The sequence below is a fragment of the Carcharodon carcharias genome, chromosome 3 (assembly GCF_017639515.1).
Source record: "Carcharodon carcharias isolate sCarCar2 chromosome 3, sCarCar2.pri, whole genome shotgun sequence".
Taxonomy (NCBI): Eukaryota; Metazoa; Chordata; class Chondrichthyes; order Lamniformes; family Lamnidae; genus Carcharodon; species Carcharodon carcharias.
Genome location: NC_054469.1, coordinates 176,277,597 through 176,302,378, shown reverse-complemented (window position 1 = coordinate 176,302,378; position 24,782 = coordinate 176,277,597). Strand labels below are relative to the sequence as shown.

The 24,782-nt window shown below is 42.7% G+C and overlaps 1 protein-coding gene across 7 annotated transcripts in view; it reads right to left on the bottom strand.

The window, feature by feature from the left end:
• trnau1apb (tRNA selenocysteine 1 associated protein 1b) overlaps positions 1–24,782 on the bottom strand; it is a 99,116-nt gene that overhangs the window by 21,044 nt on the left and 53,290 nt on the right. For 3 of the 7 annotated variants that reach the window (XM_041183870.1, XM_041183876.1, XM_041183873.1), the window contains one exon: positions 5,355–5,739. The exons of 1 other annotated variant lie outside the window; for it this stretch is intronic. In XM_041183870.1, the coding sequence (XP_041039804.1) occupies positions 5,603–5,739 (137 nt within the window). In that variant the 3' untranslated portion in view covers positions 5,355–5,602. Of the gene's footprint in view, positions 1–5,354; positions 5,804–19,940; positions 20,060–24,782 lie in introns of those variants that run through there. 3 more of the 7 variants (XM_041183872.1, XM_041183875.1, XM_041183874.1) reach the window with 3 other exon arrangements.

Genomic DNA, 24,782 nt, shown 5'->3' with positions numbered 1-24,782 from the left:
CCACAGGTTTCCCTTTATCCACCTTGATGTTACTTCCTCAAAAAATTCTAATAAATTAGTTAAACACTGTTTTCTTTTCACAAAACTATGTTGAATCTGCCTGATAGTATTATGATTTAAGCGTCCTGCTCCTTAATTGTGTATTCTAGATTGTTCCGATGATAGACGTTAGGTTAACTGACTTATAGTTTCCTCTTTTCTTGAATAAGGATGTCAAATTTGTGATTTTCCAATCTGCTGGGATCTTTCCAGAATTTAGGGAACTTTGGACAATCACAACCAATGCATATAATCTCTCTGCAGTCACTTCTTTTAAGACCCTAGGATGTAGGTCATCAGGTCCTGGAGACTTGTCAACTTTTAGTTGGTGGTAAAAGGACAGAGTTAAAGGCTCTGTATCTGAATGTATGTAGCATTCATAACAAAATAGATGAATTGACAGCTCAAATATTAATAAATATATATGATCTGATAGCCATTACAGAGACATGGCTGCAAGACGACAAAGGCTGAAACCTGAATATTCAAGAATACACGACATTTTGGAAAGACAGGAGCTAACACAAAAATGGACGGGTTGCTCTGTAAATTAAGGATGACCTTAATTCTAAAGATCACAATGTAGAATCAGTTAGGGTTGAGATAAGAAATAAGGAATATACGAAATCACTGATGAGAGTAGTTTATAGGCTCCCTAACAATAACCACACTGTATATCACAGGAAGAAGTAATGATGGCTTGTCATAAAATCATGCGTGATTTTAATCTACATATAGATGGGTGAAACAGATTGGCAAAGCTAGCCTGTAAGGTGAGTTCATTGAGTATTTTTGGGACAGTTTCTTAGAGCAGCATGTACTAAAGCCAACCAGAGAGAAGGCTATTCTAGATCTGGTAATGAGCAGATAACCTCAAAGTGAAGGTGCCCCCAGGTGATCATAACCTGATTGAATTTCACATTCAGTTCTGAGGGAGAGAAGGGTGGGTCGAAGACTAGTGTTTTGAACTTTAAATAAGGGCAATTATGAGGGTATGAAGACAGAGCTAGCTAAAGTGAACTGGAAAACTAGGTTAAGGGATAAATCAGTAGAGATGCAGTGGCAGACATTTGAGAAGATATTTTGTAAAGAAAGTCTCTAGGGGAAGAACATACCATCCGTGGTTAACAAAGCTAAAGATAGTATCAAATTGAAAGAAAAAGTGTACAATTCTGCAAAGATTAGTGGTGGGTTTGAAGATTGGACAGAATATAAAAAAGCACATAATGGCTAAAAAAAAAATTAAAATAAGAGAAAGCTATCTAGAAATACAGAAAACATATTAACGGTTTGTACAAGTATTTAAAAAGGAAAAGAGTAAGTGAGTGTTAGTTTTCCAGTGTGTGTCTAAGGAATTAATAATGGGAAATAAGGAAATGGTGGCCTGATATTTTACATCTGTCTTCAGTGTAGTGGATACAAATAACATCCCAGAAACAGTGTGCATCAAGAGGTAAAAGGGCAGGAGAAACTGAAAACAATTAAAATCGCCAAGAAAAGAGTATTGGAGAAAAACTGACTAGTCCCCAGATCCTGATGGAGGGTCTTAAAAGAAGTAGCTTCTGAGATAGTAAATGCCTTGGTTTTAATTTTCTAAAATTCCCTATACTCTGGAAATGTCCTATCAGATTGGAAAATAGTGAATGTAATTCCTCTATTCAAGATAGGAGGGAGACAGAAAACTGAAAACTACCGGCCAGTTAGCTTAACAATGGTCATTAAGGAGGTTAGAAAATCTCAATGCAATCAGGCAGAATCAACATGGTTTTGTGAAAGGGAAGTCATATTTGACTAATTTAATGCAGTTTTTTGAGGAAGAAGCAATGTGGATAAAAGGGAACTTGTGGATGTGGTGTACTTAGATTTCGAGACAGCTTTTTACAAGGTACCACATCAAGGATTATTACACAAAATAAGCGCTTATGATGTAGGGGGTAATGTATTCACATGGGTACAGGGTTGTTTAGCCAAAAGAAACAGTAGACAAAAATGGATCATTTTCAGGTTGGCTAGATATAACAAGTGGAGTTCTGCAGGGATTATTACTGGGCCTCAACTACTTATAAGCTATATTGAATGCTTGGATGATGGGACCGAATGTATGGTTGCTAAATCTGCTGTTAACACAGATAGGCATGAATGTAATTTTTAAAGAGTGGGCAAAAATTTGGCAGATGGAATATAATGTGGGAAAATGTGAGCTTGTCCACTTTGTCAGGAAGAATAGAAATGCAGTATATTGGGCCGTAACTTCCAATGGGGTTGCAATTGAGTCAAATTGCCACTCTGCTCTAAAGTTCTCACCCGGAAATCCAGGCAATACCATTGTGTCTGACCTTCCGACTCAGGCTGGGCAAGATCTGTGTAATGCAGCACATTCCTGAGGTCTAGCATTGAAAGGCTGTAGAGTTGTGGGTAAGTAAGCCATGACTCTTGTTTTCTTGCACAGCACTAGCTGCTGTAAATAAGGTAAGTAAATGTATAAAGGTAAGTGGGTAGGGTGGGCGGAGATAAAAGCAAAAAACTGCGGATGCTGGAAATCTGAAACAAAAACAAAAATACCTGGAAAACTCAGCAGGTCTGACAGCATCTGTGGAGAGGAATACAGTTAACGTTTCGAATCTGTATGACTCTTCACCAGAATTAATGGAATAGAAATGACGACATTCTATTTGCCTTCCTAATCACTTGCTATACCTGAAGACTAACTTTGATCCATGCACCAGGACACCCAGATCACTCTGTACCTTAAATGGAGTGTGAATGCAGAACTTTAAGTAATAGGTTGTAACTTCTGAGGTACAGGGTGTCATATTGGGGTGGGGTGGGGTGGGGGCAAATAGAATGTCGTCATTTCTATTCCATTCCCCTCGCAATAACAGTAGAGATATTTTACTATAGTATTGGTGAGACCACATCTAGAGTACTGTGTATGGGTCTCAATGACCTATGTATAGTTTTGGTCTCCTTATTTCAGAGAGGACATAATTGCTTTAGAAGCAGTTGAGAAAGGTCACAACTGATTCCTGGAAATTCTATGAGAAGGATTGGACAGGGTGGGCCTGTTGGAGTCTATTGGAGTTTAGAAGAATGAGACAATCTTATTGAAGTACCTAAGGTCCTGAAGGGCTCAACAGATTGGATCCAAAAGGATGTTTCCCTTTGGGAGAGAGACTATAGGACACAGTTTAAAAAAACAAGGAGCCTCCCATTTAAGGTGGAGAGGGGGAAAATATTTTTCCTTCAAGGGTTAAGAGTCTGTGGAATTTTCTTCTCCAGAGTGGAGGAGGCAGGGTCATTGAATATTTAAGGCTGAATTTAGATAGATTCTTGATAGACAAGGGAGTCAAAAAGGGGGTAGGAAAGAAAGTAGAGTTGAGGCCACAATCAGATTAGCCATGATCTTGTTGAACGGCAGAGCAAGATCAAAGGGTCAATTGGCCCACTCCTGCTTCTAATTCGTATGTAGTTCTAATAGTTTTGCCATTACTTTTTCCTGAGTCAATCTGACTCAATTTCCTCCCTCCCTTTTACCTCGATTTAAGTATTATTGATTTTTCAGTATTTCTACCATCTTTCCCATTATTAATTTCTCACTTTAAGTAATCACTCACTTTAGCTACCCTTTTCCTATGTAAATACTTGAAAATCTTTGTTTTTATTTCTAGCTAGCTTTGTCTCTTTAAAAAGGTCATTCTTTGCTGGTTTCTAAATCAGACTTATCACTGATCTTTGCAGAATTGTACACTCTTTCAATTTAATACTACCCTTAATTTGCTTAGTCATGGATGATTTATCCTTGACTTTCAGCAAAAATATATTCCATTATGAATCATCTCCTAAAGTATCTGCACTGTTACTGTTAACTAAAAAGTGAACTGGGAAAATAGGTTAAAAGTTAAATTAATGAAAAGGCAATTACAAGACGACCCACACTTCACCCTCAAAACAGTATGATCACATTTCTCATACAAAGATCACTGTTGCCTCAAGGCTCCTTTATTTCTCCCATCTCATTGTACATCTAAAATACCCTTCTCAATTGGCATAAGAGTTTTAACTGTCTTGAATACACTTACTTCCAGGCTACCTCTGCAATCTGATTTGTCCAATCTTTAAGATCACCTATGATTATTGTAGTACCTTTCTTACAGTCCCTCATTATTTTTGCTGATGTGCTCTGCTACATTGTAACTACTGTTGGGGCCTCTAAACTACTCCAAGTTCTTACGTTTCTTATTTCTACCCAAACTGATTCTATATCTTGATCTTCTGAACGAAGGTCATCTTTAATAAAGTTCTTGTCATCATCTCCATCCTGTTTTTCCAAAATGTCAAATACGCTTGGATATTTAGGTTCCAGCCTTGGTCACCTTGCAACCACATCTGAAAAAGCTCTAAGGTCATGTTTCTATTTCTGCTATTAATTTGTCCATTTTGTAGAAGAATATTGTGCACAGATACAGAGCCTTTAATTGTCTTTTTCCATTCTTGCAAACTCTTTCCCTTTTCTGCTGGTGCAGTCTGACTTTGTTATATCCCTTCCTATCCATATTGCAATCATGCTCTATTGTCTTATCCTTAAATTTACATCTCTCCTCAGCTTATCCCTCTCCCCCTGTAATTATGTCAAAGCCCTCATCAACCTTATATTACCTCAAAATAAAAACTACAGCTAAATATAATTTGCCTTAAATCAGTGCTGGCTTCCTTTAACTCACATTTGCCCAAGCGACTATTCATTTTGTCCTCAAATGATCATTTCTAGAAGTTTCCCCATAGATTAATTCCCCAGCACTGAGGTCAAACTAACTGGCCTGTAATTGCTGGGCTCATCTTTTACACCCTTTCCCTAATTTCCCCAATGGGCTTAAAAAACATTACTCATCTCAGCACTCCCAGTTCTGATAATGGGTGACCAAACTGAAACATTAACTCTGTTTTGCTCTCTACAGATGTTGCCAGACTTGCTGAATATTTTCAGCATTCTGTTTATCAATCCAGTTAAAAGCAGAGAATCTCTCACACCATTAGCTCTGAAAGCCCAAGGATCTAACTTCTACAAGGATGGTTCCATTTCTCGCTTTGCAGGTACAAGTATTAGTGTGATATAAAATTGTTAGGAAGTATAGATTCAACACAAGGTTTGTGTCCTGTATTATAGATGGTAATGACGTCCAGTTTGAGACTTTTCTCCAAAATTTTCCCTTATTCATTAATAACGTATCTTATTACTTGACTATTCTCAAGCCATTGAGACTTAGCTCCTCAACCTACAGCTACTTTTGTTACATGGACAAAGTACTGAATACAAGTACACAGAAGATAACTTTATTTAGCAGGGCAGACCAAGATGAAAGGACTAGTACAAGATCCAAACCAAACCATTTACAAAGGGTATTGAAAAGAATTTAACAGTAAGAAATCAGTTCTTAGTTTAAGACTGAAATATCAAATTACAGATATCTCTGAAGTCAGTTTGCTTGATATACAATGGAAAACAAAATAGCCCTACAGGATACCATCAAGAGTTAGCATTTACAAAAATATATTTCAAATTGTTTTATACTGCAGTGGGAATCTCTGAAGTGATTGTATCCAAGGGTTGCCAGTGACAATTCATTAAGGAGTCATACAGTTCTTCACTTTGTTCCATGAATTGTTTGTTAACTTCATCAATATCCAACTTTGGGTCTGGATCTGAAGAAAAGATTCAGTCATTTTATGGATTTCAGACAAATTTTTCCAACTCTTTTTCCACAACCTAATGGATTTTACCACAAAAATAGGAAATCAGGATCCCAAAATTATCAACTTCCGTCTGGCAGTGAGGCAGATTGCTGCCAAACAAGCATACTAAAATTCAGTAAACAAAACATCTACAGGTTATTTAAGTTAATACCAAAATAAAACAGAAATTTGACTAATTATGCATTTGTCATGCAATAATATAAAACTGTTCTTGCTTTAGAAAAAGCAAAACTTTTGTCACTATCTAGTTAGTAAACAGCAAACATGGACTGCACTACACAACTTGGGTACTGATGAGGGTTTCAGCACGTGGAGTATTTAAACCAAGAATATGATGGCACTTGAGCCATCTCCAGCAAAAAAAAAAGTTTATGGCTTGCTTAATTGCCCACTAGTATAATATACTCAACTGATTTGAACAAGTTATCATTTCTGGTTGTTTGCACCTGTGGTATAGAATGATCAATATAGGGATCCAAAGTTGTCATTCAGCTGCATAGTCTCCCCAATGAGGCCTATATGCCTATGTTTCATAAGAATCAAAAAATAGGTAAAGGACCACTGCATAAATGTAATTCAATCAAGCAGACCTAGAACAAACAAACAATAGGACTGAGGAGTAGGCCATTCAGCCCTTCAAGTCTGCTCCACCATTTAAGATCCAGGTTGATCTGGTTGTGGTCTCAACTCCCACCTGTCTGCTCTCCATAACGCTCAACACCCTTGTCTTATCAAAAAAATCTGTAACTCAGCCTTGATCAAATTCAATGACCCAGCCACCACTGCTTTCTGGGGAAGAGAATCTCTCAGGTTAACCTGAGGAAAAAAAGTTCTCATCTCTTATTTTTAAAACTGTATCCCCTTGTTCTAGACTCCCCAAAGAGGAAACATCCTCCCAATATTCAACCTATCAAGTCCTCAAGATAAGATCACCTCTCATTTTTCTAAACTCCAGTGGATACAGGCCCAACCTTTAGAAAAGCCCACCTTTCATCCCAGGAATGAGTCAAGTGAACAAAATAAACTCAGGCTGCTGCTGGCTAGTTTAAGGCAAGGGTGCACCTGAATCCTTTGCACCAGCAGAACAGTTCTACAGAAGCAATGAACCAGTTTAATGCATGAATACTACCTCCACAAAACACTCCCATTGATGAACTCATTCGGTCACTAAATTAATGCAGATCTGCTTGAGAAAAGGTAACTAATGAAAGCCAATCATTTTCTCCAAGTTAATGCAGTATTTATGTTTAATTAGAATGTACTACCATTAAATTATGCTTTTGGAAGTCCCACATTTAAATGTGAAACAAATCTTGTACATTAAAAAAAACAATGCAAGCTTGAAGAATAGCAACTCCTATTTTGGTCAGGCATTTTATAGTCTTCAGGATTTCAGATAGTAGCCTCTGCCCCCATTTTTCTTTGCAGGTTTTGGTTGCTACTTTTTTTTTGGCCTGGCAGCTGTTCATCTTCTAAATATTCTTTCACAGGATGTGGGTGTCACTGGCTAGGCCAGTATTTGTTGCCTATCCCCAATTACTCTGTGGTGTGAGTGGCCTTTTTGAACCGCTGCAGTCCATATGGTATAGGTGCATCCATATAGCTGTTAAAGTGGAAGTTACAGGATTTTCACCCAATGACAGTGATGGAATGGCAATATCATTCAAGTCAGGATGGTGTGTGGCTTGGAGAGGAGCTTTCAGTTGGCTGTATTCCCATGCATCTGCTGTCCTGTCCTTCTAGGTGGCAGAGGTCACAGATTTGGAAGGTGCTATTGAAGGAGCTTTGGCATGTTGCTACAGTGCCTCTGGTGGAGGGAGTGCCAATCAAGTGGGACCACTTTGTCCTGGATTGTGTAGAGCTTCAAGTGTTGGAGCTGCACTCATCCAGGCAACTGGGGAGTATTCCATCACATTCCTGACCTGTGCCTTACAAATGGTTTACAAGCTTCGGAGAGTCAAAAGGCAAGTTACTGGTCCAGTCAGTTTCCGGTCAATGGTAACCCCAGGATGTCAGTGATGGTAATGCCATTGAATGTCAATGGTTAAGATTCTCTCATTGGAGATGGTCATTGCCTGGCACCTGTGTGGTACAAATATTACTCTGATGCAGGTGGTAATGTCATTGGGCTAGTAATCCAGAGACAAAGACTGCTGGAAAAACTCAGCAGGTCTGACAGCATCGGTGAAGAAAAAGACAGTTAATGTTGAGTGCTTATGACTTCTTCAGAACTGTTCTGAAGTCATAAGGACTCAAAAGGAAACAGCACGCTCTGCCATTCACACCACCTCTTCAACATTTGTCTTTTACTTGTCCTATGAACACTCCCTTTGGCTTTGCAGCACCAATCTTAATTCTTTCATCTTCTAACCTATCACAGAACTTTTGGGTTTTTTTTTTTAAAACCACCTTCCCTTTTCACTTGTTACATTTCTAATGTTTTCCAGTTCCGATGGAAAGTTACCTGTTTTTCTCTCTCTCCACAACTGCAGCCTAACCTAAACATTTCCAGCATTTTCCACTTTTATTTCAGACTTCTGCAGCATTTTGCTTTTGACTTACATTTTAAAACAAACACCATTTTAAAAAAAAGTGGAAAAACTCAGCAGGTCTGGCAGCATCGGTGGAGAAAAGAGTTGACGTTTCGAGTCCTCATGACCCTTCAGCACAGCTAGGTGAATCCAAGGAGAGGGGTGAAATATAAGCTGGTTTAAGGTGAGGGTGGGGGGAAAGAAGTGGAGGGGGGTGGTGTGGTTGTAGGGACAAGCAAGCAGTGATAGGAGCAGATAATCAAAAGATGTCACAGACAAAAGAACAAAGGTGTTGAAGTTGGTGATATTATCTAAACGAATGTGCTAATTAAGAATGGATGGTAGGGCACGCAAGGTATACCTCTAGTGGGGGTGGGGGGGCATAAAAGATTTAAAATTAATGGAAATAGGTGGGAAAAGAAAAATCTATATAAATTATTGGAAACAAAAGGAAGGGGGAAGAAACAGAAAGGGGGTGGGGATGGAGGAGGGAGTTCAAGATCTGAAGTTGTTGAATTCAATATTCAGTCTGGAAGGCTGTAAAGTGCCTAGTCGGAAGATGAGGTGCTGTTCCTCCAGTTTGCGTTGGGCTTCATTGGAACAATGCAGCAAGCCAAGGACAGACATGTGGGCAAGAGAGCAGGGTGGAGTGTTGAAATGGCAAGCGACAGGGAGGTCTGGGTCATTCTTGCGGACAGACCGCAGGTGTTCTGCAAAGTGGTCGCCCAGTTTATGTTTGGTCTCTCCAATGTAGAGGAGACCACATTGGGAGCAACGAATGCAGTAGGCTAAGTTGGGGGAAATGCAAGTGAAATGCTGCTTCACTTGAAAGGAGTGTTTGGGTCCTTGGACGGTGAGGAGAGAGGAAGTGAAGGGGCAGGTGTTATTGCATGGGCATGGGGAGGTGCCATAGGTGGGGGTTGAGGAGTAGGGGGTGATGGAGGAGTGGACCAGGGTGTCCCGGAGGGAACGATCCCTACGGAATGCTGCCGGGGGGGCGGGGGGGGGGGGGGGGGAAGGGAAGATGTGTTTGGTGGTGGCATCATGCTGGAGTTGGCGGAGGATGATCCTTTGAATGCGGAGGCTGGTGGGGTGATAAGTGAGGACAAGGGGGACCCTATCATGTTTCTGGGAATGAGGAGAAGGCGTGAGGGTGGATGCACGGGAGATGGGCTGGACACGGTTGAGGGCCCCGTCAACAACCATGGGTGGAAAACCTTGGTTAAGGAAGAAGGAAGACATGTCAGAGGAACTGTTTTTGAAGGTAGCATCATCAGAACAAATGCGACGGAGGTAAAGGAACTGAGAGAATGGAACTTACAGGAAGCGGGGTGTGAGGAGCTGTAGTCGAGTTAGCTGTGGGAGTCGGTAGGCTTGTAATGGATATTGGTGGACAGTCTATCACCAGAGATTGAGACAGAGAGGTCAAGGAAGGGAAGGGAAGTGTCAGAGATGGACCATGTGAAAATGGAGGGGTGGAGATTAGAAGCAAAATTAATAAATTTTTCCAAGTCCCGACGAGAGCATGAAGCAGCACCAAAGTAATCATCGATGTACTGGAGAAAGAGTTGTGGAAGGGGGCTGGAGTAGGACTGGAACAAGGAATGTTCCACATACTCCATAAAGAGACAGGCATAGCTGGGGCCCATGCGGGTACCCATAGCCACACCTTTTATTTGGAGGAAGAGAGAGGAGTTGAAGGAGAAATTGTTCAGCGTGAGAACAAGTTCAGCCAGACGGAGGAGAGTAGTATGGATGGGGATTGTTCGGGCCTCTGTTCGAGGAAGAAGCTAAGGGCCCTCAGACCATCCTGGTGGGGGATGGAGGTGTAGAGGGATTGGACGTCCATGGTGAAGAGGAAGCGGTTGGGGCCAGGGAACTGGAAATTGTTGATGTGACGTAAGGTGTCAGAGGAATCACGGATGTAGGTGGGAAGGGACTGGACAAGGGGAGAGAGAAGGGAGTCAAGATAACGAGAAATGAGTTCTGTGGGGCAGGAGCAAGCTGAGATGATCGGTCTACCGGGGCAGTTCTGTTTGTGGATTTTGGGTAGGAGGTAGAAGTGGGCCGTCCGAGGTTGGGTGACTATCAGGTTGGAAGATCCCCAGAGGAGATGAGGTCAGTGACAGTCCTGGAAACAATGGCTTGATGTTCAGTGGTGGGGTCATGGTCCAGGGAGAGGTAGGAGGAAGTGTCTGCGAGTTGACGCTCAGCCTCCGTGAGGTAGAGGTCAGTGCGCCAGACAACAACAGCACCACCCTTGTCAGCGGGTTTGATGACAATGTCAGGGTTGGACCTGAGAGAACGGAGTGCAGTAAGTTCAGAGAGAGAGAGAGATTAGAATGGGTGAGAGGAGCAGAGAAATTGAGACGACTGTCGTGCCGACAGTTCTCAATGAAAAGATCAAGAGAAGGTAAGAATCCAGAGGGAGGGGTCCAGGTGGAGGGAGAATATTGGAGGTGGGTGAAAGGATCCGTTGAACGGGGAGAGGACTCCTGCCCAAAGAAGTGAGCCTGGAGACGAAGACGGTGGAAGAAGAGTTCAGCATCATGCCGAGCCTGATATTGAGATGAGGGCGTAAGGGTATGAAACTAAGTCCTTTGCTGAGCACTGAATGTTCAGCGTCAGAGAGGGGAAGGTCAGGGGGTATAGTGAATGCACGACTGGGATTGGAAGATGGGGTGGGGACGAAGGGACAGGTAGGGGTGGAGGGTCCTAGATGGGTGTTGGTGTCGATGAGTTGTTGGAGCTTGCGTTCCTCAGCACTTGAGAAAAAGAGAGTTTCTTGTTGAGGCGTCGGATGAGACGAAGAGTAAAATGAAATTGGGGGCACATGCAGCTTTGAAAAAAGGGTACAGCGGTACTGCTGGAGGGAGAAATCGATTGTCTTCATATGGCGGCGCATGGCACTGAATGTGGATCTCAGAATATGAACTCAGAATTGTCCTTTTGTGACATCTTTTGATTATCTGCTCCTATCACTGCTTGCTTGTCCCTACAACCACACCACCCCCTCCACTTCTCTCCCCCCACCCCCATCTTAAACCAGCTTATGTTTCACCCCTCTCCTTGGATTCACCTAGTTCTGTCAAAGGGTCATGAGGACTCGAAACGTCAACTCTTTTCTTCTCCGCCGATGCTGCCAGACCTGCTGAGTTTTTCCAAGTAATTCTGTTTTTGTTTTGGATTTCCAGCATCCGCAGTTTTTGTTTTTAACCATTAAAAAATACTGGTGCCAGGGTAAAATAGCCAGAAGAAGTGTTGTGTTGGTACGAACAACATGCGGGGGGCAGGTCTTTGGACCCTGAGGAGTAATCTCTGGAGGGTAAATGCCAAGAGGTTGTTTCCCCTTGTGGGAGAATCTAGGGCAGAGGGCATAATCTCAGAGTAAGGGAAACAGATGAGGAGGAATTTCTTCTGGATGGTGGTCATTCTGTGGAATTCTTTACTGCAGAGGCTGGGTCGTTAAGTATATTCAAGGCTGAGACATATTTTTAATCAGTAAGGGAATTGGGGTTATGGGGAAGAGGCAGGAAAGTGGTGTTGAGGATTAACTGATCGGCCATGAATGGCGGAGCGGACTCCATGGGCCAATGGCCTACTTCTGCTCCTACATCTTATGGTCACCCAGTGCCATGTGCTAGCCAGAGTAAAAATAAGATCAGGATGATCTGTTGAAGCATGGTGCAGGAGGGAGATGTTGGGACCAGTTCTGGGACAGAGGCACCCATTCAAAAAAAAGGATGGATTGCACCTCTTAATGTCCTTGTCGGGACATTCACGAGGGTGTTGAGGAGGGTTTAAATTGGCAGAGGGATGAGCACCAACATAATCGATGAAGAAGAGGAATAAGGTGCATTTATCGGACTGTTCCAGAGGTAGTCACACCATATTAGACAGAAGCAGACCAAGAAAGACTATATAGAATGCAAAGACAGGATTACAATGCACAAAAGTATGGAGAGTAACGATTGTGAACTACAAACATAATTGCTGTGGTAATATGATAGTGGCAATGACAGAAATGTGACTTAAAATGTTGAAGACTGGTGCTTAACATACAAGAAATAAATTGTAAGAACGGGAAGTGGGTCACGGTACTGATGAGGGAATGCAGAGGATGTCCTTGGGAAGGCAAGCACAGTCTATTTGCTTACATCTGAAAAGCAAAAAAAGGCTAGATCACACTTAACTGGAGTAATCTATAGAGACATTCAAGACAGAGGAACAAATTTAAGGAAATCAGATGCGCAAGAACTATTGTTACAAATACTAAATTTAAGATAGTTATACTTTGGGAAACGTTCTAATTTTGGGTTAAAATGGAGCACTGAAAGGGGTCATATGACCTATTTGGAATTCTGCCAGACGGTTGGCTTGGTTCTTAAATGGTAAAAGGGTGCAAACTGTTTACACCTGTAGATAATGGCAAGAGCATCTGTGTTGGCTGGAGGTAGACTGTTTATCACAGAATCACAGTGCAGAAGAGGCCCTTCAGCCCATCAAGTCTGCACCAACATGTGAGAAACACCTGACCTACCTTCCTAATCCCATTTAACAGCATTTGGCCCACAGCCTTGAATGTTATAACGTGCCAAGTGCACATCCAGGTGCTTTTTAAAGGATGTGAGGCAACCCGTCTCCACTACCCTCCCAGGCAGTGCATTCCAGACCGTCACCGCCCTCTGGGTAAAACAGTTTTTCCTCATATCCCCCCTAAACTTCCTGTCCCTCACCTTGAACTTATGTCCCCTCGTGACTGACCCTTCAACTAAGGGGAACAGCTGCTCCCTATCCACCCTGTCCATGCCCCTCAATCAAGTCGCCCCTCAAGTCTTCTCTGCTCCAACGAAAACAACCCAAGTCTATCGAATCACTCTTCATAAATGTTTCATCCTGGTGAATTTCCTCTGCACCCCCTCCAGCACAAATCACATCCTTCCTATAATGTGGCAACCAGAACTGCACACACTACTCCAGCTGTGGCCTCACCAAGGTTCTATACAACTTCCAACATGACCTCCCTACTTTTGTAATCTATGCCTTGATTGATAAAGGCAAGTGTCCCATATGCCTTTTTCACCACCCCATTTACATGCCCCTCCGCCTTCAGAGATCTATGGACACACGCCAAGGTCCCTTTGTTCCTCAGAATTTCCTAATCCTACCCCCCACATAGTCATCCATGTCATTTATATAAGTGACGAATAGGGGACCCAGCACAGATCCCTGTGGTTCGCCGCTGGACAGTGACTTCCAGTCACTGAAGCATCCTTCTGTCATCACCCTCTGTATTCCACAACTAAGCCAATTTTGAATCCATCTTATCAAATTACCCTGTATCCCATGTGCATTTGCCTTCTTTATAAGTCTACCCATGTGGGACCTTGCCAAAGGCTTTACTGAAATCCGTATAAACTACATCAACTACACTACCTTCATCTACATGCCTCCTCAAAAAATTCAATCAAATTTGATGAGGCATGACCTTCCTCTGACAAAGCCATGCTGACTATCCCTGATCAAACCTTGCCTCTCCAAGTGGAGATAGATTCTCTCCTTCAGAATTTTCTCCAATAGTTTCCCTACCACTGATGTGAGTTTCACTGGTCTGTGGTCCCCTGGCTTATCTCGACAACCCTTCTTAAATAGTGGAACCACATTAGCTGTTCTCCAGTCCTCTGGCATCTCCCCTGTGGTCAGAGAGGAATTAAACATTTGGGTCAGAGCTCCCTTGCCTCCCTCAGCAGTCTGGGACATAAATCATCCGGACCTGGAGATTTGTCCACTTTTAAGCCTGCCAACACCTCCAATACCATGTCACTCCCTATATCAATTTGCTCAAGAACCTCGCAGTCTCTCTCCAAGGTTGATATCTTCATCCTCACTCTCTTGGGTGAAGACAGGTGTGAAGTACTCGTTCAACACTCTACCGATGTCCTCTGGCTCCATCTATAGATTGGCCCCTTGGTCCCCAGTGGGCCCTACTCTTTCCCTCATTATCCTCTTTCCATTGATATACTTATAGAATATCTTGGGATTTTCCCCTACTTTTACCAGCCAGAGTTTTCTCATATCCCCTCTTTGCTCTCCTAATTGCTTTCTTAAGCTCCACCCTGCACTTTCTGTACTCCACTGATTTGCTTCCCTTGTACCTGCTAAAAGCCTCTTTTCCTTCTCATTGTATCCTGCATATCTATCATCCATGGTTCTCTGGGCTTGTTACTCCTTCCTATCACCCAAGAGAGAACATGTTGAGCCTGTACCTTCCCCATTTACTTTTTAAATGCCCTCCCCACTGCTCTTCTGTAGACTTCCCCACTAGTAGCTGTTCCCAGTCTACCTTGGCTAGATCCTGCTTTATTTTACTAAAATTCACTCCCACCCCCCAAATCCAAAACATTTTATTGCAACTTGTCTATTTCTTTGTCCGTAACAAGCTTAAATTGTACCATGTTGTGGTCGCTATCAGTAAAATGCTCCACCACCATCACCTCATTCACCTGTCCGGTTTCATTCCCCAGAATTAGGTCCAACACTGCACTGTCCCTTGTTGGACCCTCTACATATTGACCTAAAATGTTTTCCTGTACACTAAGAAATTCACTCCATCGAAGCCCTTAACACTGTCAACCCCAATTAATGTTGGGAAAGTTGAAATCACCTAATTACTCTTATTGTTTTTACACACCTCCGCAAATTGTGCGCATATTTGCTCCTCAATTTCCCACTATCTGGGGGTCTATAATAAAAACAATGTGGCTGCCCCTTTTTTATTCCTAAGCTCTACCCACAAAGCTTCATTCAATGCCCCCTCCAAGATATCATCTCTCCTTACTGCAGTAACTGACTCCCTAACTAATAATGCAATGCCTCCTCCTCTTTTACCCCCTACCGTCTCACCTGAAGATTCTATATCCTGGAAATGTTGAGTTGCCAATCTTGCCCCTCTCTCAACTACATCTCAGTGATGGCTACTATATCACAATTCCACATGTCAATCCTCACACTTAACTCCTCCGTTTTACCTGTAATAATCCTGGCATTAGAGTAGATGCCATCCAGCCTTGCCTTACTCCCCTGAAACGTATTACAGCTGTACTCCCTCTGACTTGATTGTTTTACTGTATTATGATGTGTCCCTATTTTGCTAACTGTGTCCCCTCCTCTGTCTCCAGATCTCAGGGAGGCCACAATCTTAACGGCACAGGAGGCCATTCAGCCCATCATATCTGCACCGGCTTTCCAAATAAGTATTATAATGTAGTGCCATTGCTCTGCCTATTCCCCATACTGTTGTACATCGTTTCTATTCAAATAATCTAATTTTCTATTCAAATAATCTAATTTCCTCTTGAATGCTTCGATTGAATCTGTCTCCACTACATTCCAAACAGTGCATTCCAGATCTGAACCACTTGTGTAAAAAAAGCTTCTCACGTCACACTTGCTTTTTTTGCAAGTCAATTTAAATCTGTGCCCTCTCGTTCTTGATCCTTTTATAAGTGGGAACAGCTTCTCCCTATTTATGGTCATGATTGAGCATCTCTGTCAAATCTCCTCTCAGCCACCTCCTCTCCAAGGAAAACAGTCCCAACCTCTCCAATCTATCCTCCTAGCTGAAGTTTCTCATCCGTGGAACCATTCTTGTAAACCTCTTCTGCACTCTCTCCAATGTGTTCACATCTTTCCTATAGTGTGGTGCCCAGTACACAATATTCCAGCTGAGGTCTAACACATGTCTTATATAAAGACATTCCTTCCCTTGTGCTCCATGCCCCTATTAATAAAGCCCAGGATACCATATGCTTTACTAACTGCTCTTTCCACCTGTCTTGCCACCTTCAATGATTTATGCACAGATACACAATTCTTTCTGCTCCTGCACCCCCTTCAAAATTTCACCCCTTATTTTATATTGTCTGTCCATGTTCTTCCTACCAAAATGCATCACCTCACACTTCTCCACATTGAACTTCATCTGCCACCTATGTGCCCACTCCAAAAGGGCAGACAAGTTGGTGAAGTTCTACACTGTCCTCTGCAGTTTACAGTACTCAAGCTTTGTATCATCCTCAAACTTTGAAATTGTCCCCTGCACACCAAGATCTAGATCATTAATATATATCAGGAAAAGCAAGGGTCCCAATACCAACCCCTGGGGAACTCCACTACAAATCTTCCTCCAGCCAGAAAAATATCCATTGACCATTACTGTTTACTATTTTTCAGCCAATTTTGTATCCACATTGCTACTGTCCCTTTTATTCCACAAGCAATAACTTTTCTCAAGTTGGTTATGTGGCACTGTGTGAAATGCCTTTTCAAAGTCTATGTACACCACATCAACAGCATTACCCTCAATTGTAATAAAGATAAAAACAAAAAACTGTGAATGCTGGAAATCCAAAACAAAAAACAGAATTACCTGAAAAACTCAGGTCTGGCAGCATCAGTGGAGAAGAAAAGAGTTGATGTTTTGAGTTCTCATGACCCTTCAACAGAACTGAGTAAATCCAAGGAGAGGGGTGAAATATAAGCTGGTTTAAGGTTGGCGGGGGGGGTGGTGGGGGGTAGAGAATGGTGTGGTTGTAGGGACAAGCAAGCAGTGATAGGAGCAGATAATCAAAAGATGTCACAGACAAAAGAACAAAGAGGTGTTGAAGGTGGTGATATTATCTAAACAAATGTGCTAATTAAGAATGGATGACAGGGCACTCAAGGTACAGCTCTAGTGGGGGTGGGGTGGAAAGACTAGCAGGGCACAATTTGAAAAAACAAGGGGGAAGAAATGGAAAGGGGGTGGGAATGGAGGAGGGAGTTCAAGATCTAAAGTTGTTGAATTCAATATTCAGTCCGGAAAGCTGTAAAGTGCCTAGTCGGAAGCTGAGGTGCTGTTCCTCCAGTTTGCATTGAGCTTCACTGGAACAATGCAGCAAGCCAAGGACAGACATGTGGGCAAGAGAGCAGGGTGGAGTGTTAAAATGGCAAGCGACAGGAAGGTTTGCATCTTTCTTGCGGACAGACCGCAGGTGTTCTGCAAAGCGGTTGCCCAGTTTACGTTTGGTCTCTCCAATGTAGAGGAGACTGCATTGGGAGCAACGAATGCAGTAGACTAAGTTGAGGGAAATGCAAGTGAAATGCTGCTTCACTTGAAAGGAGTGTTTGGGCCCTTGGATGGTGAGGAGAGAGGAAGTGAAGGGGCAGGTGTTGCATCTTTTGTGTGGGGAGGTGCCATAGGTGAGGGTTGAGGAGTAGGGGATGATGGAGGAGGAGTGGACCAGGGTGTCCTGGAGGGAACGATCCCTACGGAATGCCACCGGGGGTGGGGTGAAGGGAAGGTGTGTTTGGTGATGGCATCATGCTGGAGTTGGCTGAAAAATTACCCTCAATTGACCTTTTCCATTACCTCTTCAAAAAACTCCAAGTTAAATACGATTTCCCCTTTGGAAATTCATGCTGGCTCTTCCTTAACCCATATTTTTCCATGTGACTACTAATTCTATCCCGAATAATTGTTTCTAGAACCTTGCCCACTGTGGCCATTGACATTAAACTGACTGATCTGTAAATGCTGGGCTTATCCTTACAACCTTTTTTTGAACAAGGGTGTAATGTTTGCAATTCTCCAGTCTTCAGGCACCATCCACCCCACACCCAGAGTCTAGAGAAGACTAAGATTATGACCAGTACCCCTGCAATTTCTACTCTTCACTTCCTTCAATAATCCTTGGATGCATCTCATCCAGTCCCGGTGCCTTGTCAACTTTAAGTATGGACAGTCTTCCTCCTTATAAATTTTGAGCCCTTCTCGTGACAGAGTTTCCTCATCTGTCACCATGGCCTGGGTAGCATCTACCTCCTTGGTAAAGACATATGCAAAGTATTAATTTAATACCTCAGCCATGGCCCCTTCATCCATGTGTAATTTCCCTTTTAGGTCCCTAATCGGCCCTATTCCTTTTACTATTTATATGCCTATAGAAGACTTTGGGATTCCCCTTTCTCATAATCCCCCTTTGTTTCATTAATATGCTTTTTCACTTCTCCTCTGGACCTTCTTTATTCCTCTTAGTTCTCAGTTGTATTTTCCACCTGACACCTGTCAAAAGCGCACTTTTTCATCCAGGGAGCTCTGGATTTGTTTGACCTACCTTTCCCTTTTGATGGAATATACCTCTCCTGTGCCTGAACCAACTTTTTCTTGAAGGTAGCCCATCAGATACAGCTTTACCTGCCAATCTTTCGTTCTAGTCTCTGGCCCAGCACCGTTCAAAGAACAAAGAAAAGTACAGCACAGGAACAGGCCCTTTGGCCTTCCAAGCCTGCGCCAATCATATTGCCTGTCAACTAAAACGTTTTGATCTTCCGGAGCGCGTATCCCTCTATTCCCATCCTATTCATGTATTTGTCAAGCTGCCTCTTAAACACCACTATCATACCTGCACCATTGAAGTCTGCACTTGTCCAGTTAATTAATTTTACTCTGGGTTGCCTATCATCCTTTATCATCCTAAAATGTACAACACAAATGATCACCGTTTCCTACGGACACTATCTACTTGCCCCGCCTCATTTCCAAGAACCAAGTCCAAAAGTGCGTCTTTTCTTGTTGGATTGGACACTGCTGTAAAAAAATTCTCCTGAACACAATCTAGGGACGCTTGTCCTTTCCTGTTCTCTACACTGTCCCAGTCTAAACGGGTAATTAAAGTCCCCCATTATAACCACTTCATAATGCTTAGATCTCTGCAATTTCCCTGCAGATTTGTTCTTCTATGTCCTTCTCACTAGTTGGTGGTCTATAGGCTACACCAAGCAATGTAATTGCACCCTTTTTGTTCCTTAGTTCTAGCCAAATTGATTTGGTCCTTGAACCCTCTGGGACATCCTTTTTCTCCAGCACTGCAATGCTCTTTAACCAATACTGCCACCCCTCCTCCTTTCCTGTCTCTTCTTGTACCCAGGAATATTTAACAGCCAGTTCTGCCCTTCCTTGAGCCAGGTCTCTTATCACCACAACATATTTCCATATGGCAATCTGTGCCTGTAACTCCCCAATCTTATTTGCTATACTCAGTGCATTCACATACATGCATAGTAACCTTGATTTGCATTGTTACTTTCTCCCTTATCCTGACTTTACCTATTAGCTTACTATTCTCTATACCAGTGGTATCTGCCCCTCCCAATATTTTGTGCACCCTGGTATTCCTCTAACATTTTTTTCTTGATTTCCACACCCCTGCCAAGTTAGTTTAAAGCTCTCCCAGCAGCACTAGCAAAGGTATTAGAAATGTCAGTTTTAAATTTAATAGAATTAAATTTTATAAACAGTTGGGGATCTAAAGAATAGCTAGTTACCATTTCTACCTGGATACAAGGCCTATGTCATTCACATTGCCATGGAGATGGGCTTTGAGCAGGAAGGGTTGATAGCAATCCACATCAGCTTATAAGGTTTAAGATTACACAAACCAGTTCATCTGCAAGAATCAGACATCATGAGCACAGAGCAAAAGAGAGGCAGCCAGCCTATTCATCAAAGAATGTGGATGGAAACTCATGTTCTGACCAAACAGACTAAGTTTGAAGGAAATTAAATGCTGAAAGATTTACCTGGCTTTGGAAGATACCCCTCACCCTGAAAAGTCAGTTCAGGAATTAGATGTTTCCCAGCTGGAAAAGGAAAAAAGGAAGCAAGCCATTGGGAGCCGAGACTGGCTTTGGATTGGTTCCTGCAGAATGAAGTGTTATATATTTTTAAAGTTAAGCAGGGAAGCTTTTCTGTAGTTGAGTATAAGTTGCCTACTGAAAGTGTTTGGTTAATGTTGCTTTGAATTTCTACACTAAAATATCTTCCTAAAAAAGTTAGTTATCAATCTGTACAAGGATAGTTGTGACACTGGGGAACTTTAAGTGCCACCTGATATTTGGGTAATCTAGGTGATGGTGTCTCACCTGCCGGCTGGAGAGCCGACAAAAGCTCTTTTTAGGAAGACAAAAACAGAAACAAATACCTGGAAAAACTCAGCAGGTCTGGCAGCATCGGCGGAGGAGAGCACAGTTGACGTTTCGAGTCATGACCCTTCAACAGAACTAAGTAAAAATAGGTAAGGGATGAAATATAAGCTGGTTTAAGGGGGGTGGGGGGGTGGTGGTTGTTGTTGGGACAAGCAGCCAGTAATAGGTGGAAATAACCAAAAGAAGTCGCAGACAAAAGGACAAAGAGGTGTTGAAGGTGGTGATATTATCTAAAGGAATGTGCTAATTAAGAATGGAAAGCAGGACAGATAAAGGTACAGATAGCTCTAGTGGTGGTGGGGGAATACTAAAAGTGCTAAAAGGTAGAGATAAACAATGGGTGGAAATACATTTAAAAATAATGGAAATAGGTGGGAAAAGAAAATATATAAATTATTGGAAAAAACTAAAGAGGGGGAAGAAACAGAAAGGGGGTGGGGATGGAGGAGAGGGTTCAAGATCTAAAATTGTTGCACTCAATATTCAGTCTGGAAGGGTGTGAGGAGCTGTAGTCGAGGTAGCTGTGGGAGTCGGTAGGCTTGTAATGGATATTGGTAGACAGTCTATCACCAGAAATTGAGACAGAGAGGTCAAGGAAGGGAAGTGTCAGAGATGGACCATGTGAACATTTCAAGTGAAGCAGCATTTCACTTACAATTCCCTCAACTTAGTCTACTGCATTCGTTGCTCCCAATGCAGTTTCCTCTACATTGGAGAGACCAAACACAGACTGCTTTGCAGAACACCTTCTGTCTGTCCACAAGCATTACCCAGACCTCCCTGTTGCTTGCCATTTTAACACTCCACCCTGCTCTCTTGCCCACATGTCTGTCCTTGGCTTGCTGCATTGCTCCAGTGAAGCTCAACGTAAATTGGAGGAACAGCACCTCATCTTCCGATGAGGCACTTTATAGCCTTCCGGACTAAATATTGAGTTCAACAGTTTTAGATCTTGAACTCTCCCTTCCATCCCCACCCCCTTTCTGTTTCTTTCCCCTCCTTTTTGTTTTTTCCAAAAATTTAATATAGATTTTTCTTTTCCCACCTATTTCCATTATTTTTAAATGTATTTCCACCCATTGTTTATCTCTACCTTTTAGCATTCTCCCACCCTCACTAGAGCTATCTGTACCTTATCTGTCCTGCTTTCCACTCTTAATTAGCACATTCCTTTAGATAATATCACCACCTTCAACACCTCTTTGTCCGTGACTTCTTTTGGTTATCTCCACCTATTACTGGCTGCTTGCCCCAACAACCTCCCCGCTTTAAACCAGCTTATATTTCATCCCTTTCCTATTTTTACTTAGTTCTGTTGAAGGGTCATGAGGACTCGAAACATCAACTGTTCTCTCCTCCGCCGATGCTGCCAGACCTGCTGAGTTTTTCCCAGGTATTTCTGTTTCTGGTTTGGATTTCCAGCACCTGCAGTTTTTTGCTTTTATCTCTTTTCAGGAAGGCCTGCTGCATTAAGTACCAATCAGACTCAACTAGCAGGCCTTCCCAGGCTCAAGAACCCCAGGGCAAAAGTCCCAATTGCCAAAACCTGCCAGCCTCTGCTCAGTAGCACCATCAGGAAAGCATTGGTTGCTGTTGGTAACGCACTTGATGCCCAGGATTGCTGGATGACCCAGGTCACAGATGAGTGATGGCGGGCAGGTCAATTGCAGGGCACGAGTCGCAGGAGGTGGTGGAACAGAAGGCCACAGCAGGTGGCTCTCAGCATTTGTAAGGGCGTGGGCAACTAGGTCCCTCATCAGGCAGAATGACTTGAATGAGGGATCCTCCCTCAGAACCCATAAGCAACTCCAAAAGGCTTTGCTTTCTGCATGGCAACTGCCTGCCCATTGCTGGGTGAATATCAGTGGCAGTAGGTTAGCTAGACAGTTATGCCCACCAAGGGCCTCAATTGGCTGTAGGGTGGAAGGCCATCTGCAAGCTCTGTCACCATGGACTGAACTAAAGCAGAAGCAGGGAAATGGCAGGGTTCCCACCTGCCACCCTCTTGCCCAATTAAATGCCCCCACTCAAAACTATTCTCAGGGAGGGTATTAACTTTCAACCTTTGATTGGGATAATATTACAGTAAAGGGTAAGCAGCATCAGGAATTTGATGCATTTCGGAGAACTTCCTTGATCAGCATATTCTCAGCCCAGCTAGAAAAAAAAAGAGGCATTGCTGAATTTCATGCTGGGAGATGAGCTGGGCCCTGTGGATCAAGTGTCTATGGGAAAAAAGATTAGTATTGAAGAGCAATGAATAATCTAGTATAAACTTCCAAATTGCAATGAGAAGGGATCTGGCCAAGGTAAAAAAGAACCAGAGACAACAGATCTGTATCAGAACAATTTTAAGATATGCTTCAGGTACAGGCTAGGTATATTCCAAAGGCAAATGGTAAGGGAGCCAAGAACAAGGTTCCAAAAAAAAAAAAAATCACGCATATCAGGTGAATTCTTCAAGTGAGAACCAGGTAAGAAACAATAAGCTGAGGGGAGGTGAAGAGGACAAAACAACAGGCAAATAAGAAGGTATGAGAATAGTAGGACAGTCAACGTAAAAAAGGGAACTGAAAAATCTTCTACCATCATGTTAAAAGTAAGTGGGTAGTAAGAGATAGGGACAGATAGGGTGATGTATTGCTAAAAAACTGTCAAAGCTTTTAGTCGTGCACTCAACAGGAGAGTTTGCAAGAATATCAATCGGAAAAGGAACAATTTATCCTGCATGAGAAGAGAGTGCTGATTGGTTGGCAAGTGGAGGTGTTGCCATGGGACCAGGGAATAGTTCACTGCCAAACTTTTGTTCAAATTCAAACCAGACAGGTAGACTGATTAGACAAAGGTATTAGCATGGGGAACGGCTGTCCCTCAAGCTTTTCTTTAGATGGAAAAGGATCGGTCGGGCTCACTTATGCACATTGGGTCCTGTCCTTCTGCAGACAGAATGAATAAAAAACAAGTTATTTAATGGGATGTGGGTATTACTAGCTAGGCCAGCATTTATTGCCCATCCCCAATTGCCCTTGAAGCAATGCTGAACTGCTGCAGTCCCTGTGGTGTAGGTACACCCAGTGCTGTTAGGAAGGGAGTTACAGGATTTTGACTGAGTGCCAGTGGAGGCGATATATTCCAGAATCTGAATGGGGTGTGGCTTGGAGGGGAACTTTCAGGTGGTGTTCCCATGCATCTGTTGCCCTTCTCCTTCTAGATGGTAGCAGTCATGGGTTTGGAAGGTACTAAGGAGCCTTGGTGAGTTCTTGGAGTGCATCTTGTAGATGGTCCACATAGTTGAAAAACCCACAAAACAAAAGCTTGGGGACAGCCATTTCCTGGTTCTTTCCCCATGACAATATCTTGACCAGCTTAGTTTGAATTGGAACAAAAGCTTGGGCAATGTGCCTGGTGCATTCTCCATGGCAACACCTCTACCAATTTGAGTCCAGTTGCCAACCAATAAGCACTCTTGTCATGCAGTTATTCCCTTTATTATCTGGCCACTGTGAGAGTATTTAACTTCTAGCAGCTGCAAATGAGCCACACTGCAAACCAAACTGATATTTTTAAATTGGTTGTCAGTATAATTCTAAGCACAATCAGGATTATTTAGTAAGTGTTGTCCAAATCATGGAATCACATCCAACGTTAGACACTTGTTTTGAGTTTAGCAAGCATAAAACAGGTTTGGTATGGTCAATACTTTGCCTGTTGCGCACAGCGAAGGACATGCTGTTTGATATGATCCACTGGTGGGTGGAACGTATGGCCTAAATACTTGGCATAACACTGGCACAAATTCATATACCATACATTTGTGATAGGCAGAACATCTTTTTGTCTTGACAGCAGCATTTTATTAGTTGAGAATACTATTCATCCTGCATAGTAGCAGCATGAAATGCTCAAATTTGAGACACCTTGCCCTTCCAGGGTAATCAGAGGTAGACTGGGCACTTTTCAGGGTAGAAAGTGGCAGCTTTAGGCCTATGAGTTGTGTGTGATATGCAGCAAGCCATGATCTGATCAGGGTAACCATTATCCCGTAGGATGACTTTGATGTACCCATTTCAGTGTCAAGCTTGCATGGTGAGCTTAAGACTCTGGCCTTATTGGCATCCTCATAAATAGGGCCTTAGTGCATCGAACTGTAGGAATGTATTCTGAACAGTGAAGATAGGCTTGCAGCAGACAGCAGTAGAGAGCCTGTTGGCAGATTTCCCAGCTAGCACAAAGGAAAGGGAGCTCATTAGACTGCTCCATTTCAAAGGTGAATTTGAGCACAGGATAGAGCCCATTTCATGCAGGCAACTACAGATTCAAATACAGCAAACGTAACAGAAACATACAAGGGGTAGGAGGTTTGGTGTCATTCCATCAAAGATTTGCTTCTCATGAAAATTGAGAAAGATGTTGTTAGGAGCTGGGCCTAGAGGGAAT